Source organism: Panthera leo, chromosome B1, assembly GCF_018350215.1.
Source record: "Panthera leo isolate Ple1 chromosome B1, P.leo_Ple1_pat1.1, whole genome shotgun sequence".
Lineage (NCBI taxonomy): Eukaryota > Metazoa > Chordata > Mammalia > Carnivora > Felidae > Panthera > Panthera leo.
In genome coordinates, this window is record NC_056682.1 from 147814039 (window position 1) to 147833835 (window position 19797).

Consider the following 19797-nt stretch of genomic DNA (forward strand, 5'->3'; position numbering starts at 1 on the left):
TATATACATATATATGTATATGTATATGTATATATACACATACATGTGTGTATATATACATATACATATATGTGTATATATATATGGCCAGAGGTGCTCTATTCCATCATTCCTCTTTCTAAATATCCTCAATGAGCTTTATGCAGTAGTATCATCTCGGCATTCCCATAGAATTCAGTTTTGTAACCACCTCATCTATTTGGATAAACAGTTCCTGTCAACTGTGTTGACAATGTGTTCTGAGAGCTCCCTCAGGAATATAGGTCACATTTCCAGTCTTGTTCATATTTGACATGGGAAAAATGGGCTATTATCAATATAAATCATACTCTTATTTTTATTTATATTACTATTTCTTGATAGTACATTTCATTTAAACAACAAATTTCTTTTCTAGAGACAAATCTTAACAAGCTAACTTTAACAAGTGCAGAAACTGTAGTATTTAGAAGTGTATTGGTCTGTCACGTGCCGAGCATAAATGGGTATATTTTATTCCTTGGCAGAATGGTTTTCCAAATGCAATCTATGGGAGAGACCTAAACATTGTTTAGCATGGACTTGTTAGTAGTGTCAATTGACAAAGCAGATGCAAGAAACACATCACTGCAGCAAAGACACATTTTTGAGTTTGTGGCTCCAGTCGATCAATTTTCCTTGTCAGATAAAAGAATGAAGCAATGATAGTGGTGATAAAATGCACCTCTTTGTCTTTCCTTGGAAGTAACTTTCCTGAAGTTCTCTTGCATCTAGTCAATGTAATAAACTTCTTCCTTTAATCTTGGATGATGAATAGCATCTTAACCACAGGTTACACAAATGGGCACCATTTCTTTATGGTACTTCACTTCCATCCCTTTTCCTTTTGCCACCCTAGGCTTATTGACATCCTTGGTTCATGATTTTTTTGTTCCTTTCAAATGCAAAGAAGGCTGTGGGGTGGGACCTTTAAGATTAACTCCACTTCATTGCATATCAGAAGAAAAGTATGTTCACCTCCAAGAATTGAGGGGCACAGAGAATGTGTTCCTTCAGTTATTTATTAGTAATCAAACAATCATCCTCTTCCAGCTCCTCTCCCAGCTCACAATAATGTGCTCTTTAGAGTTAAGAGGACTTCTTTTGAAAATTCTTTCCTAGCGATGAGAGATGACTGTTTTTCTGTCCTCCTTATTCTCTCCTAAATCTAGTGTTTCTTTCCACCAAATTAGACTAGCTCTACCTCATAAATTCTTGTCAAAGAAGTAGGTTGACACTCTGTCAATGCTACTCGGTAAATAGTACTATAATAAGTGTTAAATGACCATACCCAAAGAACAATATGCTTTATGATAGAAACCATGGAGGAACTCTCCTCTATATAAAGCTAATCTCTGCACCAGAGCTTTGATGCCTTTGATGCCTAGTCCCTTTCACCCTTCTAGGAAGCCTCTCAACCAATTTCTCCCGGTTACTCAATTAAATCCTTATCGACTGAATCCTTGCCCAACATCATTTCAACATGTTCTAATCGAACCCAATTTAATCCAAACAAAGCAAAATGAAACGCACTTTTGAGCTATACTTCCTTTACTGACTTACCCCTTTTTCACCTACAAAATCAAACTTATTTTGGACTTCTATCTCCATTTCCTCATCCCTGCTTTATTCTGGCCTCTGCTATCACCCCTCCAAACAACTGTACACAAGATTCCTGGAGGCTTCCCATAGCACTAAATCTAAGATACTTTTTTCTTGTTCTCATCTCATTTGACAGGTAAGTAACGATCTTAGTAAGGACTTGACACTGGTGAATACTCCCTACTTCTTTCCAGAAATACTCCGTTGGCTTTCTTTAACTTGCTCTTAATTCTCTTACTGATCCTTCTCTCTTGCAACTTCATTTTCCTCTACAGGCCATTCAATATTGTAGTATCTCACTTCTTTTTAGGCCTTCTCTCTCTAACCTTGATCCTAACAATCTCATCCAAATCAGCAGTTTCATTTATACTGACAACCCCCAAATGAATATTTTTAGGACAGATTTCTCTGGCTTAACACAAAATGGGGTTGACTTGCTTCCAATATCTCTACATTGAATTCTAAACTTTCCCCACCTATCTCTCCCAACTCCAAATAACAATAAAATTACGGAAAACAATATTCCCCTCTCTAATGTAGCTTCAAATTCTGTTGATTCTACCTTCTAAAATCTCAAATCTTCCCTCTTCACTTCCATCATCACTACCCTAGTCAAGTCCCTCAGTGTAAATTATTTGTCCAAAAGTCTTTTCATTTCCATGATAAAAGTTTAGTCCTAGAAAGTGCTATACATATTTGGGTTATAATTTTATTTATTTTATTTTAATTAATTAATTAAAATGTTTATTTATTTATTCTTGAGAGAGAGAAAGCGCCGTACAAGCAGGGGAGGGGCAGAAAGAAAGGGACACAGACGGGGGCGCCTGGGTGGCTCAGTCGGTTAAACGGCCGACTTCGGCTCAGGTCATGATCTCACGGTCCGTGAGTTTGAGCCTCGTGTCGGGCTCTGTGCTGACAGCTCAGAGCCTGGAGCCTGTTTCAGATTCTGTGTCTCCCTCTCGCTGACCCTCCCCTGTTCATGCTCTGTCTCTCTCTGTCTCAAAAATAAATAAAAAAAACGTTAAAAGAAAGAAAGGGACACAGAGAATCCCAAGCAGGCTCTGTGATGACAGCACAGACTTGCCACTCGAACTCACAAAGTGTGAGATCACGACTGGAGCCCACATCAAGAGTCAGATGCCCAGTCAGCTGCCCAGGTGCCCCTAAAATAATATTTAATACAACTTTTAAACCCTGGTGTTCCAGGGGTCCTGGGTTCCAGAGTAGCTCAGTTGATTGAACATCCAGCATTTGGTTCTGGCTCAGGTCATGATCTCACGGTTTGTGAGGTCGAACCCCGGATTAGGCTCTGCGTCGACAGTGTGGAGCCGGCTTGGGATTCTCTCTTTCCCCTATCTCTCTGCCCCTTGCCTGTGCTCTCTCTCTCTCAAAATAAACAAACTTAAAAAAATAAAAATAAAAACCTGGTGTTCCGTAAGTCATTAGTGTCCATTTACAAAACTTATTGTTCTCTTTATATTATCTACACATATATAAATCTAACCATCACTTTGATATTTGGTCTGTAAGCCTATTATTATATCCCTGACTGCATAGGGCATAGCATCATGCCCAGAACACAAAAAACACTTAATGATTATTAGATAAATGAATAATTGTTAAAAATTAGTTTCTATTCTCCCTTATGTTCTATTTTAGTAAGTGTTAAATATTGGGTGTTACTCCTGATTATAATCTGCAAAATTTCATTCTATGCATTGAGATTGCTAATCCATTCAGATTTGTGTATTATGGAGGATGGCTTCAGCTAGTAACAAAATGAAGGCAAGAGTAAATATGGGCAGAATCCCTAACATGTTCACGGACTGTGAATTCAGACGAATACTGAAAGGGTGATTGACATGATCCTTGGGGTTTGCTTTAAAATATTCCAGCAAAGAAAAAAAATTGGGCGTGGTGGTGATAGATAAAACAAGACTGAAAAGTGTTGATAATTTCTGAAATTCTGCCATTTTATTATACTTTGAGATTTTCTTGAATAAACAGTTTTAAATCTTTCAGAGTTTCCTTTTTTTTTTTTTTTTTTTTTTTTTTTTTAACTCTCAGAACTCCTTTTTGCTTAATAATCTGTGATGGATCCTGGACTCGGGAGGAGGAAAACTTCACAACCAGTCCTTTTGCAAACCTCTGCCTGTCCACCTGTGAACACGCTAACTTATTACAGGAGGCTTTATTTTTGCTATATACATTATCAGCAGATAAGTATCTATACACTTCCTTTTGAAAAGAAAGTTGTGGGGGGCACCTGAGTGGACTTCTGCTCAAATCAAGATCTCAGGGTTTGTGGGTTTGAGCCCAAGTCGGGCTCTGCTCTGACTGTGCGGAGACTGCTTGGGATTCTCTTTCCCGCTCTCTGCCCCTCCCCTGCTCTCTCTCTTTCTCAAACTAAATAAATAAATAAACTTTAAAAAAAAACAAAGAAAGTTGGCCTTTGGCACAGATCTCAAATTTAGAATGTACTAAACCTCCTCCGATATTATACCAACCTCTTTATAACCCGAGTAGCACAATTCCTCCCAGAAGCGGCCCTGTTGCCCCTCACGTCACGCATTTCGGGGACGGTGCTGGGGCGTCGCCAAGCTGGCGTTCCACGACTCGGCCTTCCCCAGAGCAAGAAGGCCTTCGCCTCGCCTCGTCCACTTCGGGCCTCAGTTTCCATCGAAGGAAAGAACAACCGGGCGGTCGGACCCAGGCCCCGTGGCCCCTCCCGACCCTCCGGCAGCCCCGCCCCGAGGGCGGAGACCGGGCGGAGCAGCGCGTTCTCCTCCGCCTCCTCCCGACTCGTTGCTGCCCCGGGTGCCGGCGGCGCATGTGCCTGGCACCCCCTCCCCGGCCCTGGATTCCACTCCCCCTCCGCTCGCGCTGCAGCCGCAGCCGCCTCCAGGCCCCGCGCCGCCTCCGGAGTCCATGGCCGGGACGCGCTGGGTGCTCGGGGCGCTGCTCCGGGGCTGCGGCTGCAACTGCAGCAGCTGTCGGCGCACCGGCGCCGCCTGCCTGCCCTTCTACTCGGCCGCCGGCTCCTTCCCCTCGGGCGTATCGGGCCGTCGCCGCCTGCTGCTGCTGCTCGGGGCGGCCGCGGCCGCCGCCTCTCACACGCGGGGCCTCCAGACCGGGCCTGCGCCCGCCGGGAGGCTGGCGGGGCCACCCCCCGCGGCCGCCTCCGCCGCCGCCGCGGCCGCGGCCTCTTACCCGGCCCTGCGTGCCCCTCTGCTGCCGCAGTCGCTGGCGGCGGCCGCGGGCCCGGCGCGGAGCTACAGCCAGGTAGGTGGGCGCAGCAAGGGGCCGCGCGCGGGACCCTTTCCCGGCCGCGCGCACGCGCTCCCGCGCCCCTCCGCGTGCGCCTCTCGTGCACGCCCGGGGATCCGCGGCACGCGCCGCGCACCCTCCCCCCCTTACCCCCGCCCGCCCAGTCCTCCTATTGGGCCCCAGAACAAGGGACGCTCTCCCAGGCCTCGGGTTTTCTCCTTGTTTTGTTCTCTCGAGTCTCTGGTCGGTTGGGCAGTGTAAGTGTGGCTAGGGGTGAATGTTGAGGCCTTGTTTCCCGCCGGCCCATGGTAGGTTTTGTGAGGCTGTTGATGCCCCCACCCCGCATCCCTGTCGCTCTCCGCCCGCTGGTGGTGAAGTTGGGAGGCTGGACCCGCGGAGGGTTGGGAGTTTCCGTGCAGTCAGAGCACTAGGCCTAGGCGGCCCTGGTGCGCCTCGCAGCCTGCTGATGGGGAGGTTCACGCACAGAGTTACGTGGGCTGGGTTCGTGGGGAAGGAGCCTCGTCGCCAGCGCTCCCCTCTCCCTCGTGTCCCTGGGGAAAGGCGGGCTGCCCCAGTTTACTGAAGGTCACCTCTGCACTTCACCTCCTCTAGCCGAAGGTCCTTTGGGACCATGGGTCGCCGCCGACGGGAGGACGGTGTGGAGACTGAAATATGGGGGGAGGGGACCTGGAAGAGGGGACGCTTAGGGGTAAAGCCAAGACTTGGGGACCCAGGAGGGAGGCTACAGTGTTTTCTTTTTTAAAGTCAGTGTGTGTCCTTTAAGAACTCGGATTGCAAATATTTTGTGCCTTGTAGGAAGCTTTCTTTTCTGCTTGTTAACGTGGCGTCTGGGAAATATCAGCACACGTTTTGACTACCCACTCCTGATACCTTGGATCATATTTATCTAATTCAGTTTGTGCTTCTCCTTGAACTTAAGGGAAACTGGGAGGCTAATCAGCATGGCTTCTGTCTGCCAGTGGCTGAGCTAATGGATTTGAATCCTGGCCCAGTACTTTGTGCTGCCCTTTTCGTAAAAGCTTGTGATGCTTGTGGAATTCTGGGAAAATGGGGAATGTTGCCTTTATTAAAAAACACAAACTATCTCTAATAAGCCTTTGCCAGCTGGCTACTCTCTTGATTATTTTTCTGTGAAATTGACTATAGTATCTGTTGAGCCTCTACTAGTGTTGTTACACACTGTGCTTACATTTATCATTGACTTCTTAAAATTCTATGTAAGTCTTCATGAAAATGAGGAGAACATACAGAGGAGTGAAGTATCTCCTTAGCCCGATAGCGTGCAAGTCACTTGTCTTAAAACCTGAGTTGTCTTTCCACATTGATAATTGTGCTTGTTGCATTTTTATTAAGTATGTAAGAGACTTCTGCTAGAGGTTTACATTTATCATTACTTCTTGCAGTTAGACGTAAGTCTTAATGTAAACGTGGGATGGTCCAAAGGAATCTCTTTCCTTAGGCCAGTAGAGTGCAAGTCTTAAAATTTCAGTTGTCGTTCCTGGTTATGGTTGTAGGGCTTATTGGAATCTTATTAAATTCCAGCTTTTGCTTAGTATTGTAAAATAGAGTTCTTTGGGTATGTCTCAGGTTTCTGTCACCTTATACTACTACTGTCACCTTTTATGATCTTTCCCTTATTCAGTTGGTCATATTTGCCATTTGACAGATTAATCTTTACACGCCTCCTGCTGTCTTGTTTTACCCAGTCCTGTCTTTTATTAACTCCCTTTTGCCTACCAGGTTAAGGGAACACATTGAGCTTGACACTCAGGTGCCTCTGCTATATGGTACCAAGTTCCTTTTGCCAGCTCATCTTCTTTGGCTCCTAATTGTCCCTTGCAGTTTAGCCAAATGGGATTATTGCAGGTTTGCAAATGGACTGTTGTTCATGCTGCTTCTTTCCCTCACCTCTCAAACTGGAATGCCCTATCTTTTATATATGGCTGTCAAAATTCTGTCCTTTCAAGGCCCATCGTATATTATGTCTTGATTCTTCTGTTAATGCTCTGTTTTGAATTCCTCTAATAATCTTATATCTTAATTACAGCACTTAAAGCATCTTGTCTTGTAATGCTTGTCTTAGTTTAGATGGTAAGCTTTTTGAGATGAGGGCCTAACATGGCACATGGTGAGTAGGAGGCACTTGTATTTGTCAGATTGAAGGGACTCTTCTTGTCCTCCCTTAACTAAAATACTATTGTTATTGGGGCTGATGAATTTAAAAACAAGCCCTGAATAAAATTTATGTCCTGCCAAATCACTGGGATATACCTGCATGTTGCTTTAGAGTATACAATTTAAGCCAAAATAGGATGGGTTAGATTGGGGAAGTTTATTTCTTGCCTCTGAAATAGTAACTGTCTCCTAAGAATAACATTCGGAGTGTTAGTTTGCAGGAATAAACAATTTCTAAGTAGGTTGTCAGAGAAGTATTTTTACATTTTTCCATTTTTCTTGGAAGGAGTCCAAAACGACCTACCTGGAAGACCTTCCACCTCTCCCTGAGTATGAATTGGCTTCGTCCAAGTTAGGAGAAGAAGTGGATGATGTTTATCTCATTCGAGCTCAAGGATTGCCGTGGTCGTGCACTATAGAAGATGTGGTTAACTTTTTCTCAGGTATATTGTATGTATGTTTGAAATATGTAATTTTGTCTGAGTTTTTACTCAGACAGGGAGTCTCACAAAACCCAAGTTAAGCTATGCTATAGACGTCTTATTTGATATTTGGGAATTGTCTAGTTCTGACTGGTTTCATATCATACCAAGTAACACCATGTGTACCATTTGTGGCATATGCCAGGTTTAAAGACTTTAAATGCAACTAAAAAATGTGGTGTTCAAACTACATGGTAGAAACCAGTTTTCTCTGAAGTTCAAAAAGCAAAACCTGTTAGCTCTTTATATGTAACACATACATTTAGAATACAGGATCACTTAGTGTCAAGCGATATAATTTCCTTAATAACATTTTTGGAATGTTTACATATCTACAGTTAGTTTTTAAGTTCTGTATCTGACTGTGATTTTTTATATTCCTCTTAAAAGACCTTTAGAAGATGCCACCTTAAATGTTATAAAATCATATAATAATATATTGTGTACTTTCATGTGCATAACATTGAGTGGGTCAAGTATTTTATGAAGCCAGTTACATCTTCAACTAGTTGCCATTATTAAGTATGCGGTATGGGGATCTTTTCCTTGGTAATGAAAAGGGGGCACAATCAATTATGGTAACAACATTATTCTTATAGCATTTTAGAGTTCTTATAGTTACGATTGTAACAAAAGAAAACACTTCTATATAAATCTAATCATATTTTAATTTTTTAAGTGATTTGAAACTGATTGTAGAAGCATTGGGAAGGGCATAATTTGTTCTATGTTGAGCTTGTTTGCTGTTGTAATGATCAGGAGATTATAAGCTTATATGTTAAGGTTTGCTGTCCTTTTCAAGTGGAACATCTTCCAGACATCCACCTTATTAGCATTCGGACGCCTTCAGTGATGGGGGTTTCTGTAAGGAATATGATAGGCATTTTGGTTCATGCTTTGTTTTGTTGTTGGAATTGGAAGATTGCATTCTAGTGACATTTATAATTGAAGTAAAAGTTTGATTTCTGGTTTTGATTTTACTCACATACTTTCAGACTGCAGAATTCGCAATGGTGAGAATGGAATACACTTCCTCTTAAATAGAGATGGAAAACGAAGGGGTGATGCCTTAATTGAAATGGAGTCGGAGCAGGATGTGCAAAAAGCCTTAGAAAAGCATCGCATGTACATGGGACAGCGGTATGTGGAAGGTACGTGAAGTCACGTTCTGGCTTTTTGCGATCAGTACGTTAGCCTGTACTGTCTAAGGCAGTTCATTTGATCCTTAGCAATAATGAAGTAGTTAGATGTTAGGAATATACCCTTTTGTAGGCTGTGAAAATGAAGCACAGAGATAATCTCAGTTTCTTATTTATAAAATGAGGATGTTGACCAAGTTTGCCTCACAAGATGGGATGTTTAAGTCATAGCTGGCACACAGTAAATAGTCAATAAATATCATTTGTTATTTTAAAATTCTTGGATAACCCAACAAGTGTGATTTTTTTTTTTAATTTCTTCTTCTGTTATGTAAATTTGCGTACTTTTTGTGCTTTTACATTGTAGTTTATGAGATAAACAATGAAGATGTGGACGCCTTAATGAAGAGCCTGCAGGTCAAATCTTCACCTGCGGTAAATGATGGTGTGGTTCGTTTGAGAGGACTTCCTTATAGTTGCAATGAAAAAGACATTGTAGACTTCTTTGCAGGTGCTTTTCAGTTATATCATGTTTATGAATTATATCATGTTTATATCAGTATATCAGTTACATTATGTTCATGCCTTGTTTTTTCCTCCTGTTGTTTCCTTTTATATCTTAGATGAACCTTTTCTCCTAGGTAACTGCATTCAGTTATATTTGGTTCTTTAGGGGAGAACTCTTCACTCAGATTACCAATGTTTGTATATTATAGAAATGTTTTGACCTATCATGCTGATCTTTGGTGGATGCCACATTTCAAAATTTTTTCATGTAGGTTTATTTTACTATTGACAAAGGTAATCTCTCATAAGAGTGACTGTATTTGTCTAAGACAGTAACAATTTATATGGTTTAAAAGCATTATCATCTAATTTTAGCTCTAAAAAATGTACCAATATTAGTCATGTTAGTCTAAATTCTTATTTCTCCTACAACACAATTAATGGCAAAAAAAGAGAGGAGAGATTGTGTGTTTTAGATGGACTGCATGGATTCTAAACATTCTGGAAATACAGATGTGTAGGTGTAGCTGGATAATAATTTTCATGTATTCAGCTTAGAGACTAGCAAAATATACCTAAAATTTTAATAATAAAATTCAAAAAAATTAATAGTATGTGAATGAATGTGTTATATTCTAAGGATAGAAAAGACTCCTGTTAGCATTAATTTGTAATAATTTTTTGGTGTCCTAGGACTGAATATAGTAGACATCACCTTTGTCATGGACTACAGAGGGAGAAGAAAAACAGGAGAAGCCTATGTGCAGTTTGAAGAACCAGAAATGGCCAACCAAGCCCTCTTGAAACACAGGGAAGAAATTGGTAACCGGTAAGTGAAGCAGATTCTAATAATGTGGAAGTATCATACATTGGGTCATTTTATGAATGCGCTGTGATAGAACTGTAAAATTATCTAAACACAGCAGAGAGAATAGCATGATGACATACAAATGCCTGACACTTAGGATTAACAAATTATTAACATTTATTATATCTGTTTTTTTCAGTAGGCATCTTTAAAAAGCATTTTCTTACCTTATGTGATCCAAGTATTATCACATCTAACAAAATTAGCAGTAATTTATTTACTAATGCCAGTCCATAATCACTTTCCTGATTGTATCAAAAATGTCTGAGTTGGTGTTTTTTTTTTTTTTTGGTGCCGGAATCTAGACATGGTTCACAAGGTGCATTTTGATTGTTATGTCTTCAGTTCTCTTAAACTAGGGCAAGTTCCCTTCTCCTTTATTTTTTTTTTTTAATTCTCTTCCCCTTTTTAAATGCAACTAACTTGAACTAACTTGAATAAACTGAATCAGTCGTCCTGTACAGTGTCTCATGTTTTATATTGATCTTATTGCTTCTTCATTGTGTCACTAGTTTCTTTGTATCCTGTCTTATTTCCTGAAAACTGGAAGTTAAAGCTAAAGTCTTGATTCTTGATTCAGGTTAACATTTTGATATGGACACAATATTAGGTGTTTCTGTATACTGCATATTATATCACATTAGAATGCATATGATGGATGGGTTCATTTGTGTCAAATTTGGAAGAGTACTCAAAAATGTCAAATTTTAGATTGCTGTTTTACTGCTTTCTGGCTGTTTTATTTGGCTGCTTTGAAGTTTAAAAAAAAAAAGAAAAGCCATTTTAAAGTTGTGTATTTCAGGATCTTTGTATAGAATTGATTCAAAGGTCTTTATTAAATTTTTAGATAAAAATATGTATGCAAAAAGTACCCTCTCCCCCCATTTTCTTTCAGTAGTCTTCATGTTTTCTTGTATGTCTTAGGACAAATACATCAATGTTTTTATGTGGTAATGTTATGGCAGTGTATAAATCTCTTCAATAAATTAAGAAGTGGTGCCTATCTAATAGTTATGGATCTGTAAATACAAATGATTTTTGCAATTCAATCTTGATAACTTAATTTGGAAAAGCAGTCTTGAGGAAAAAAAAAACACACAAAAAAACAAGCTGGTTCCAGAAGCTTGGATTTAATAGATAATCCCACTGCCAAGTAGATAGCAAGTCAGAATTGACATTTAGTTCATGAATCCTCATTGACATCTTGGTGTCGTTCTGGGGGAAGTTAACTCCTCATATACTGTGAATTTTTTAAAAAATACATTTATTTTGAGAGAGAGAGTGCGATTGGAAGAGGGGCCGAGAGAGAATCCTAGGCAGGCTCCACGGTCAGCACAGAGCCCAGCACAGGGCTCGATCACATGACCATGAGATCATGACCTGAGCCAAAAATCAAGAGTTGGACACTTAACCAGCTGAGTTACCCAGGCGCCCCTGATTTTTAATATCTTATACAGATATCATTAATTTTCACAGAATTGACTTGTGAGGCTTCAAGAGATTGATAACCAACTACAAAAAAACAAAACCTTTCTTACCAGATTATTTTCATACACACAATTAATCTTTGCATAGTTGTCCTCATGAAGCAAGACAGAATAGAAAATACTGTTAAAGGGTGCCTGGGTGGCTCAGTTGGTTAAGCGTCTGACTTCAGCTTAGGTTATGATCTCAGGATTCGTGAGTTCAAGCCCTGCATCAGGCTCTGTGCTGACACCTCAGAGCCTGGAGCCTACTGCAGATGCTGTGTGTTCCTCTCTCTATACCTCCCCCACTCGTGCTCTGTCTCTCTCTCTCAAAAATAAACATTAAAAATATAAAAACTAGGTAAACATTAAAATTTTTTTTTAAAAAAGAAAGAAAATACTGTTAAAATGTATATGAAGAAAGCTGTTATCTTGGGCAGGGATGTGAGAAAGATTGAATCAGTGACCTGTTCTGTTGAGAGTAGTTTTCATGGGCTAATATCTATAACTTATCTTACTTTTCCTCCATCACTTGTGTTTCATAACACCTTTGTGTTGGAAATATTATATATGTATGTTTTATTTTAAACGACTTCAGTCTAAAGTTACTTTGCATTGCTTGTGCCTGTTTACTTTTGCTTTGACATAGATATATAGAGATATTTCCAAGCAGAAGAAATGAAGTCCGAACACATGTTGGTTCTCATAAGGGAAAGAAAATGACATCTCCTACTGCTAAGTATATAACTGAGCCAGAAATGGTCTTTGAAGAACATGAAGTAAATGAGGATATTCGACCCATGACAGCTTTCGAAAGTGAGAAGGAAATAGGTAAGGACCTGCATCCTGTTGAGATTTAATGAATCTGTCTTGTGATACTAAAATATTTTTTAAGAACATGTTGTATGAAATGATTAGATTATAGGACCAAGGAATTGAGTTGAAGATTTATTGGTCTTTGAGTGTAGTATGTACTTTGAATATGTGCAGCAGGGCTTAATTATTTCATAAAGTTTTTTTTATTTAATCGTTTTTGTAGATTCTGTATAAAAAGCTGGGTGGCACAAATATAAAAGGAAGTAAAATGTCAACATTTACAGGTGAGGGGTGCTGGATGACTCAGTCAGTTAAGTGTCTTACTCTTGGTTTTGGTTCAGGTCATGATCTCATGGTTTGTCAGTTCAAGCCCTGTGTTGGGCTCTGCGCTGGTAGCGTGGAGCCTGCTTGAGACAGAGTCTCCCCCGCCCCTCCCCTGCTCGTGCTCTCTGAAAATAAATAAATTTAAGTAAACAAAGATGAGAAAAGATGTGGGTAGAGAGCAGAAATGTTGACTGAATTAAAGAGTTTTGTTTGCCTCTGTATTTAATTATTACTCTGATTCCTGACCACTAAGCAACACTGAAGTTTGATAAATCCTTTTTAAACTGGTGCTATGGGATTATCCCATTACCATATGTATTTTTTAAGTGGCTATAACCCCCCAAATTTCTGTTGCCTCTATTTCTTCACTCATAATCATTTTTCTTCTCTTTGTTCTTATAGAAAAATCTGTAGTTTGTAATCTGGTATTAGTTTGAGGCACCTAAATCTTTGCACTAAATCTTCATGGGGGTTCAGGTGATATTTGTTAGGTGTCACACATTTCAGATTATTTTTGCTTTTAAAATTAAAGCCCTTCCTGGGGCTCCTGGGTGACTCAGTCAGTTAAGCGTCCAACTTCAGCTCAGGTCATGATCTCGTGGTTCCAGAGTTGTAGACTCTTTGCTCTCAGCACAGAGCCTGTTTCAGATCCTCTGTCCCTCTCTCTCTGCCCCTCTCTCTCTCTGCCCCTCTCTCTCTCTGCCCCTCCCTGCTTGTGTGTGCTCTCTCTCTGTCTCTCTCTCTCTCTCTCAAAAAATAAAAAATAATTAAAAAAATAAAGCCCTTTCTTACTGGTTCAAGAAGAATTGAATAATTGGACATAAAGATATGCCTAATTATAACCTGTTAATAACCCTTGAAGCCTTTATGTTCCTGATAGTGCTTTTTGTTCCACTTCCCAGAATTGCCTAAGGAGATGTCCGAAAAGCTTCCAGAGGCTGTTGATTTTGGAACCCCATCTTCACTACATTTTGTCCACATGAGAGGATTGCCTTTCCAAGCTAATGCTCAAGACATTATAAACGTGTGTGGCAGTAAGATACCCAATCTCAATAGGTTTGAACAAAAGTTCTAAAATTGAACTTAAATTAATTTGGGAAAGATAGAGAAGAAAATACCATATTTCTGAACTATCTTTGGACAGTAAGATGGCATCTCCATTGTTGTAGAGGCTGAGAAGTGTAGATTTTATTAAGGTCAAATGTATAATGATAAAGAGGATTTTACAGATACAAAATAATGTGGTATAGGTTTAGTATTCTAATTAAGAAAGTTTGAAAAAAACAAAACACCAAAAGAGATAAACACAGACAAAAAAACAAAATAGGAAAGTGTGGGTTTTCTCCAAAATGGTTCAGCTTATTCATTTTTGAGTTTAGGAAACAGACTCAGAGGGAATTTGTCACAAGGCAGTTATATACTAAACAAGAATCTAGTGTTCCTGTGCTTAGAATCATGTAGGCTTCTTCGTCAGGATTCCCTAATTCTTGGAGAAAAGGAATTTTAAAAATACTCTTATAATAGATAGTATATGAAAACAAAAGGAAGCAATAGCCATATTGACTTCATGAACTTGAGGACATATACGTAAGGTAGATTCCAGCCTAGACTCTTCAGTTAGTGGTGGGGCCTCAAAATTGTCTTCATTATTTTAAAAAAACCCGATAGGAGTCATATCTTTAACCAGACGGAAGTTGCACAATCTCATTAAAGTATTACATTTGTGTTGCTTTGGTTTGAAATGATAACCACACTCAGTGTGGTAGTGGTTTATGTAGTGCTGGTAAAAAACCTGATTCACAGGTACATGTCTGATGAAAATATGGTAAAAACGACTTATTAAGAAATGAAGTATATTTGATGGATGCTGTTTAGAAACAGGGAAGGATAAATTAGGAGTAATAAAAATAGTCCTTGTTGGCATAAAACAGTTTGAGTATTCTTTGTGTAGTGTACTTATAGTTTACGTTTTCAGTGAACAAATATTTGAAATGTAACCTTGAGTTCCAAAAGGATCAGAAAAGCCAGAAGAGATGGTAGATGTGTAACTACATTGTTGCCTAAGGAGATTTCCTAAAAACAAATTTATTGAGCGTATGAATCAGAGTCTGAAAGAAAAAAATGCAGAACCGTAAGACTTCTAGAAATTGGGCCTCCTACCATTATGTTCCTTTTGGCTTCTTTTGTTATTTAGTTTTTTGCTCCACTGAAGCCTGTTAGGATCACCATGGAATACAGTTCCAATGGGAAGGCCACTGGAGAAGCCGATGTGCACTTCGATACCCATGAGGATGCTGTTGCAGCTATGCTCAAGGATCGGTCCCATGTTCGTAAGTGCTGCTCATGGTTTCCATTGTCATTTTGGATGTCTGTCTTTGCTTACAAATGCCTTTCTGTGTTTTGAGTTTACCTAGACTTTTTACTTGGGTAAACTTGCTCTGTTAATACTACTAAATTAAATGTAAAAAGGGCAAAACACTATATTGTAATGAAAAGCATTTGTTTGCTAATTCTGCATATTTCTATACAGAGTTAGGTAGGGTTTTTTTTGCTTGTTTTTTAGATTTTGTTTTTGTTTTTAATTAGGAAAAGTAATGGACAAAGGGTTTGAGTTGCTGTCTTGAACTATGAGAAAATGGCTGCAGTATTGTTTCTCCCTTTTTAAAAGCTTTATTTTTTTTTGATTTTGATTTTATTTTTTGAAGTTTATTTTGAGAGTGAAAGCACGAGTTGGGGAGGGGCAGAGAGAGAGAGAGAGAGAGAGAGAGAGAGGGAGAGAGAGTGAGTCAAGCAGGCTCCATACTGTCAGCATGGAGCCTTACAGGGGACTGGAACCCATGAACCCCTGAGTTCATGACCCCTCAGCCAAAGTCAGATGCTTAACCGACTAAGCCACCCAGGCACCCCTTCCTCTTCAGTTTCTTAAAATGAATCTTTTTTTGTCATTCTCAGACCATAGGTATATTGAATTGTTCCTGAATTCATGTCCAAAGGGAAAATAAGACTTCCAGGGACTCCAGATAATAAGGTAAATTTAAAAGGTACAATTGTGGGAATTATTTTCAGTTGATAAATTAAGCATTAACTCATTTATAATATGGTGGAAACCATTTTTTTTTTTTTTTAATGATCAAACTAATCATGATATTGAGCATCACAAAGAATCTTTTGGCATCATTCCCAATATTCATGAATCTATGTGCCTAAAATTAATTTTTACCTTTAATACCTATTAATTATATCACACTGAAAATGTGCTTACGTTAGTTTTTCTTCCTATAAAATTTAAACATATTTTCTCAGTTTCTAAGATATTAAGACGTTTAAAATGATTCTTCTGAAATCGGGGTGTACATTGTTATGTTCACTTAATGTAACACTGTCTCTTTTCCTAAAAAAGTGTTATGAAAATGGTTGTCCTAGGAAGTACATGATTTCATAGTTAACCTATGACAAATCTAAATGTTTTGATGTCCCCTCCCTTGACTAAATGTTATGTGGTATCTTTTATTTCCCCCTAAAATCTTTTAATGTATTATAATCATTATTTTGTATATAGTGGTACATTTGAGACTGTTAACTAGAATGATTTCTTGGAAATACATGGAGCATTTCTTTACTATAGTTGTCATAGGCTATTTTTGAATATTAAGTCCCACAATCTTGTGATGTTAGATATTAGTTAAATCCATGTTAAATGTATTTTGTGCTTAATTGTGAAGATCTACTGTCTTCATACCAGGCTGTAAACACTAATGCCTAATAATTGTCCTTAACTTAATGGATTTGTCACCAAATGGACTTGCACTAAACCAGAAAGAAAAGAATTGATCATTTTAAATGGTCTGGGAATGGGTATGTTATGGCAACACTTTTTTTTTTTTTTTTTTTTTTTGGGCAACACTTTTTCATTGTGCATAAATGTCCAACATTTTTCATTTTATTTTCAGGATGAAACAGGAAGCATTTCATTTGCACATCTTTCCTGGACGTGGAGTATAAAGTTCCAGTTTTGTAGCAGCAACTGCTAGAGAAAGGATTTGGGGGTTTTGGGTTAATTGCTTATAAGACAAATTACATAGTGGACTATTTAGAAAAGAAAAGGAAAGTTTCAGTTTGGAATTATGAAATAAACCACAAATTTAAATTTTTGTTTAATCTTCAGGATCTGATTTAAAAATCTGGTTTTTATTTTATACGATTAAACACTTTGTTTTCATAGAAGTTATGTTACCCAGTGTAAAGACTACATATTTTTTTTCAGCACTGTCCTTGAAAATATTCCTCCCATTTTGCAGATGATCTGTTTGAGGTTTTGTCTTTCTGCCTATGAATTAAGAGCTCTGATTGTAAAACTTCTCTGGAATGAAATGCTGATTTATTTTAACCAAATACTCACCAAAGCAAGGAAAGGTTTCAGACCTTCAAACCATTATGGTTTGGCAGAGTAGTTTTAATTTTAGGTGTATTAGATTACTTAGGTAGGGGTAGAAATTTAAAAGAAAGAATCAAAACAAAAAATAAGTACCACAGGTTAGTGAGTGTAAATGACAACAATTTGGCAGTTTTAGGTCTTTAGAAATGTTTTGCCTTTCTACGCCTTGTGCTAAAGGCATTTGACATTGGTGCCTGTAATACTAAAGGAGAGAATTCTAGCCTCAACTTAAAAGTTCACTGAACACCCACCCCCAGCGTTTTTTGATTTTGGGTAAATCATAAGGTGTGTGTTAGTCTCAAAACTGTGAAGTGACATGTCAGAGAACAGTCCTGACTGGTAAGGACATTAATGGCTTCACTTGAATTTAAACCAGCTCCCTAGAGGAAAAAAATGTGTCTCCTCATTTGCTTTTTCAGTGGGATAGCATATCCCATATTTTAGAACAAGTAGGGGTGCCTTGCTTAAATAAAAATAGCATTTAATGTATAATTGTGTGAAGGGTTTATGGATAAAGCTGTACTTCTGTCACGTTGTGACAGTACCTTCTGCTTAATATTAAACAGCTTGTTATTTAAATATTGGATCAAAATGGCTGGCTTCAAAATGTAGTCGTTAATAAACTAACTTTCTGTGCACCTGTGTAGGAGAATCAAAGTCCTGTATACTTTCTTTGCCTTGTTCCTGTTCTCAGGGTGACGACTGCCACATAGTTACCAGGAGATACAATTCTAGTTCTTAAAATTGAATTAGCCCAGATTTCTGAGAGGTGATATCTGGAAGAGAGATGACGCCTTCTCTCACCTAATACATAACCATATTTGATTACCAGCTAAGATATGAAATCACTGTACTGTAAGTAGTCAATAAATGAAGGCTTGTTTCAGGCTGCAGATTACCTAAGAGTATTTATTTTGGAGTGTGTGTATCAACCAAATATATTTTTGTTACATCAAGTCCTGGTATAGTGTAAGAAGACATTGTTAATTTTCATTTGTGTTTTTATCATATGAGCTTGAAGTAACCATCTTAACATCTTCAGTATTACTACTTAAATAGAAATGTGTTTTCATATATGGTTGAGTGTATCAAGCTATCAGAACTGGTGTCTATAGCAGAGTGATCTATTAGAATATGATCTTTTCTCTCTGTTTAGCAGTAGGTATCTAATTTGCCATGAAAAAAATCTGTAGGAACTGTTGGGATTGGGGTTGGTGAGAAATTCATTTGCAAATATTTTAAAGCCAATGAATTTTCATTTGCACATCTCTAGGAAAAGAATGAGAGCAAAGCTTATGTGGTGGGTAAGCATGAAGGGGTGTATCTTACCACACTAATGACTGAGTACTGCGTACAAAAGGTGGCCGTTCTTGGGAAGTCATTTTATAAATTCAGACACTTTACTCCTTCCTTGAATAGGTGATAGCTTGTAATTTAGGCTAGTAAACGAATGATTGCTGAGACGGCAAATGTAGTTACTGGAAGGGGAAGAAAAGCACATAATAGATCAAGAGTAATCTTTTATTCCATCCAATCAAAAGACATATTTCTCTCTCCTGAACTTTGACAAGACTGGATTGTGTATTATTATTAGCTATTGAAAGAAGTAATGACAGTGAATTTCGCCCTTCTGCTTGGGTCCTTTTGTGTCTTTATAATCTCTTTTGTGGTAAAGCTATAAAAATAGCAGGTTTGGATATGGCCAGGTTACCCATCCTGCTTTAGATAGCTACTAGAATTGCAGGAGGGAACTCTGTGTAGACACCCAGGAGGAGATGGCTAAAGATCATGATCTGATTGATATACCTGCTGATATGAGAGAATGAAGCAGTGTCCCAAAGTGTTTGTCCTTCTGCCTGGTCGAATAAGGCTTCTGCCAGGTAGGAAAGGAGACTGTCCACTATGGACTGGAAGTCTCTGCGGTGTAGGGAGGAGGAAGCAGGAGAAGGCCACTTACAGCCACATGCCCTTTTGAGGCAATGGCCTTGCTCATTATTAATCAACATGCCCTATTGGCATCCTCTGCCATAAACAGTCCCTTAGCAGATTCTCACTTGGAGAGGTTTTTTTTTGAGTTACATCCTATTCACTAACATTCCATTGTTCTAAGAGTTTCCCCTAAATTATGTGAAAAGGTTCACATTCAATTGGCAGGACCTTATTATGGAGTAGAATGGTTTATCGGCAGTAAAGTAGAGGCAGGCCTAAGTTCCAGGGGCTTTGAAAAAAATTGCTGTAATGTAGTAGGAATACATTTTCCCTCAATTCAGCAGATTAGAAGAGAATCTCTGAAGTTTGTAGGAAGGGAATAAAGCTGCTATAAACATTCATGTGTAGGTTTTTGTGTGTACATAAGATTTCAGCTCATTTGGGTAAATACCCAGGAGTATGATTTCTGGATCATATGGTAGGACTATGTTTAGGTTTGTAAGAAACTGCCAAACTCTTCCTAGGTGGCTGTGCCATTTTGCATTTCCACTAGCAATGAATGTGAGTTCCTGCAGCAATTTGTTCTTATCAGCATTTGGTGTTGTCACTGCTTTGGATTTGAGCTATTCTAATAGATGTGTGCTGGTTCTCTTGTGTTAGCTTACAATTCCTTGGTGACCTAAGATGGTCAGCATCTTTTTATGTGTTTATTTACATCTTCATATTACCTTTGGTGAGACGCCTTTGG

At 38.9% G+C, this 19797-nt stretch overlaps 1 protein-coding gene across 2 annotated transcripts; it reads left to right on the forward strand.

Moving 5' to 3' along the window:
* The first annotated feature begins 4481 nt into the window (after positions 1-4481).
* On the forward strand, positions 4482-17756 carry GRSF1 (G-rich RNA sequence binding factor 1). Of its 2 annotated transcripts, none has more exons than XM_042936224.1 (10): positions 4482-4902; positions 7370-7526; positions 8561-8716; positions 9072-9215; positions 9905-10040; positions 12195-12376; positions 13588-13709; positions 14880-15015; positions 15638-15713; positions 16636-17756. In XM_042936224.1, the coding sequence occupies exons 1-9, from the start codon at positions 4549-4551 to the stop codon at positions 15685-15687; spliced, it is 1437 nt and encodes a 478-aa protein (XP_042792158.1). In that variant the 5' UTR covers positions 4482-4548; the 3' UTR covers positions 15688-15713; positions 16636-17756. The 2 variants fall into 2 exon arrangements, with proteins under 2 accessions (XP_042792158.1, XP_042792159.1); XM_042936225.1 differs by lacking the exon at positions 4482-4902 and adding an exon at positions 5095-5195.
* The last annotated feature ends 2041 nt before the right edge of the window (positions 17757-19797 follow it).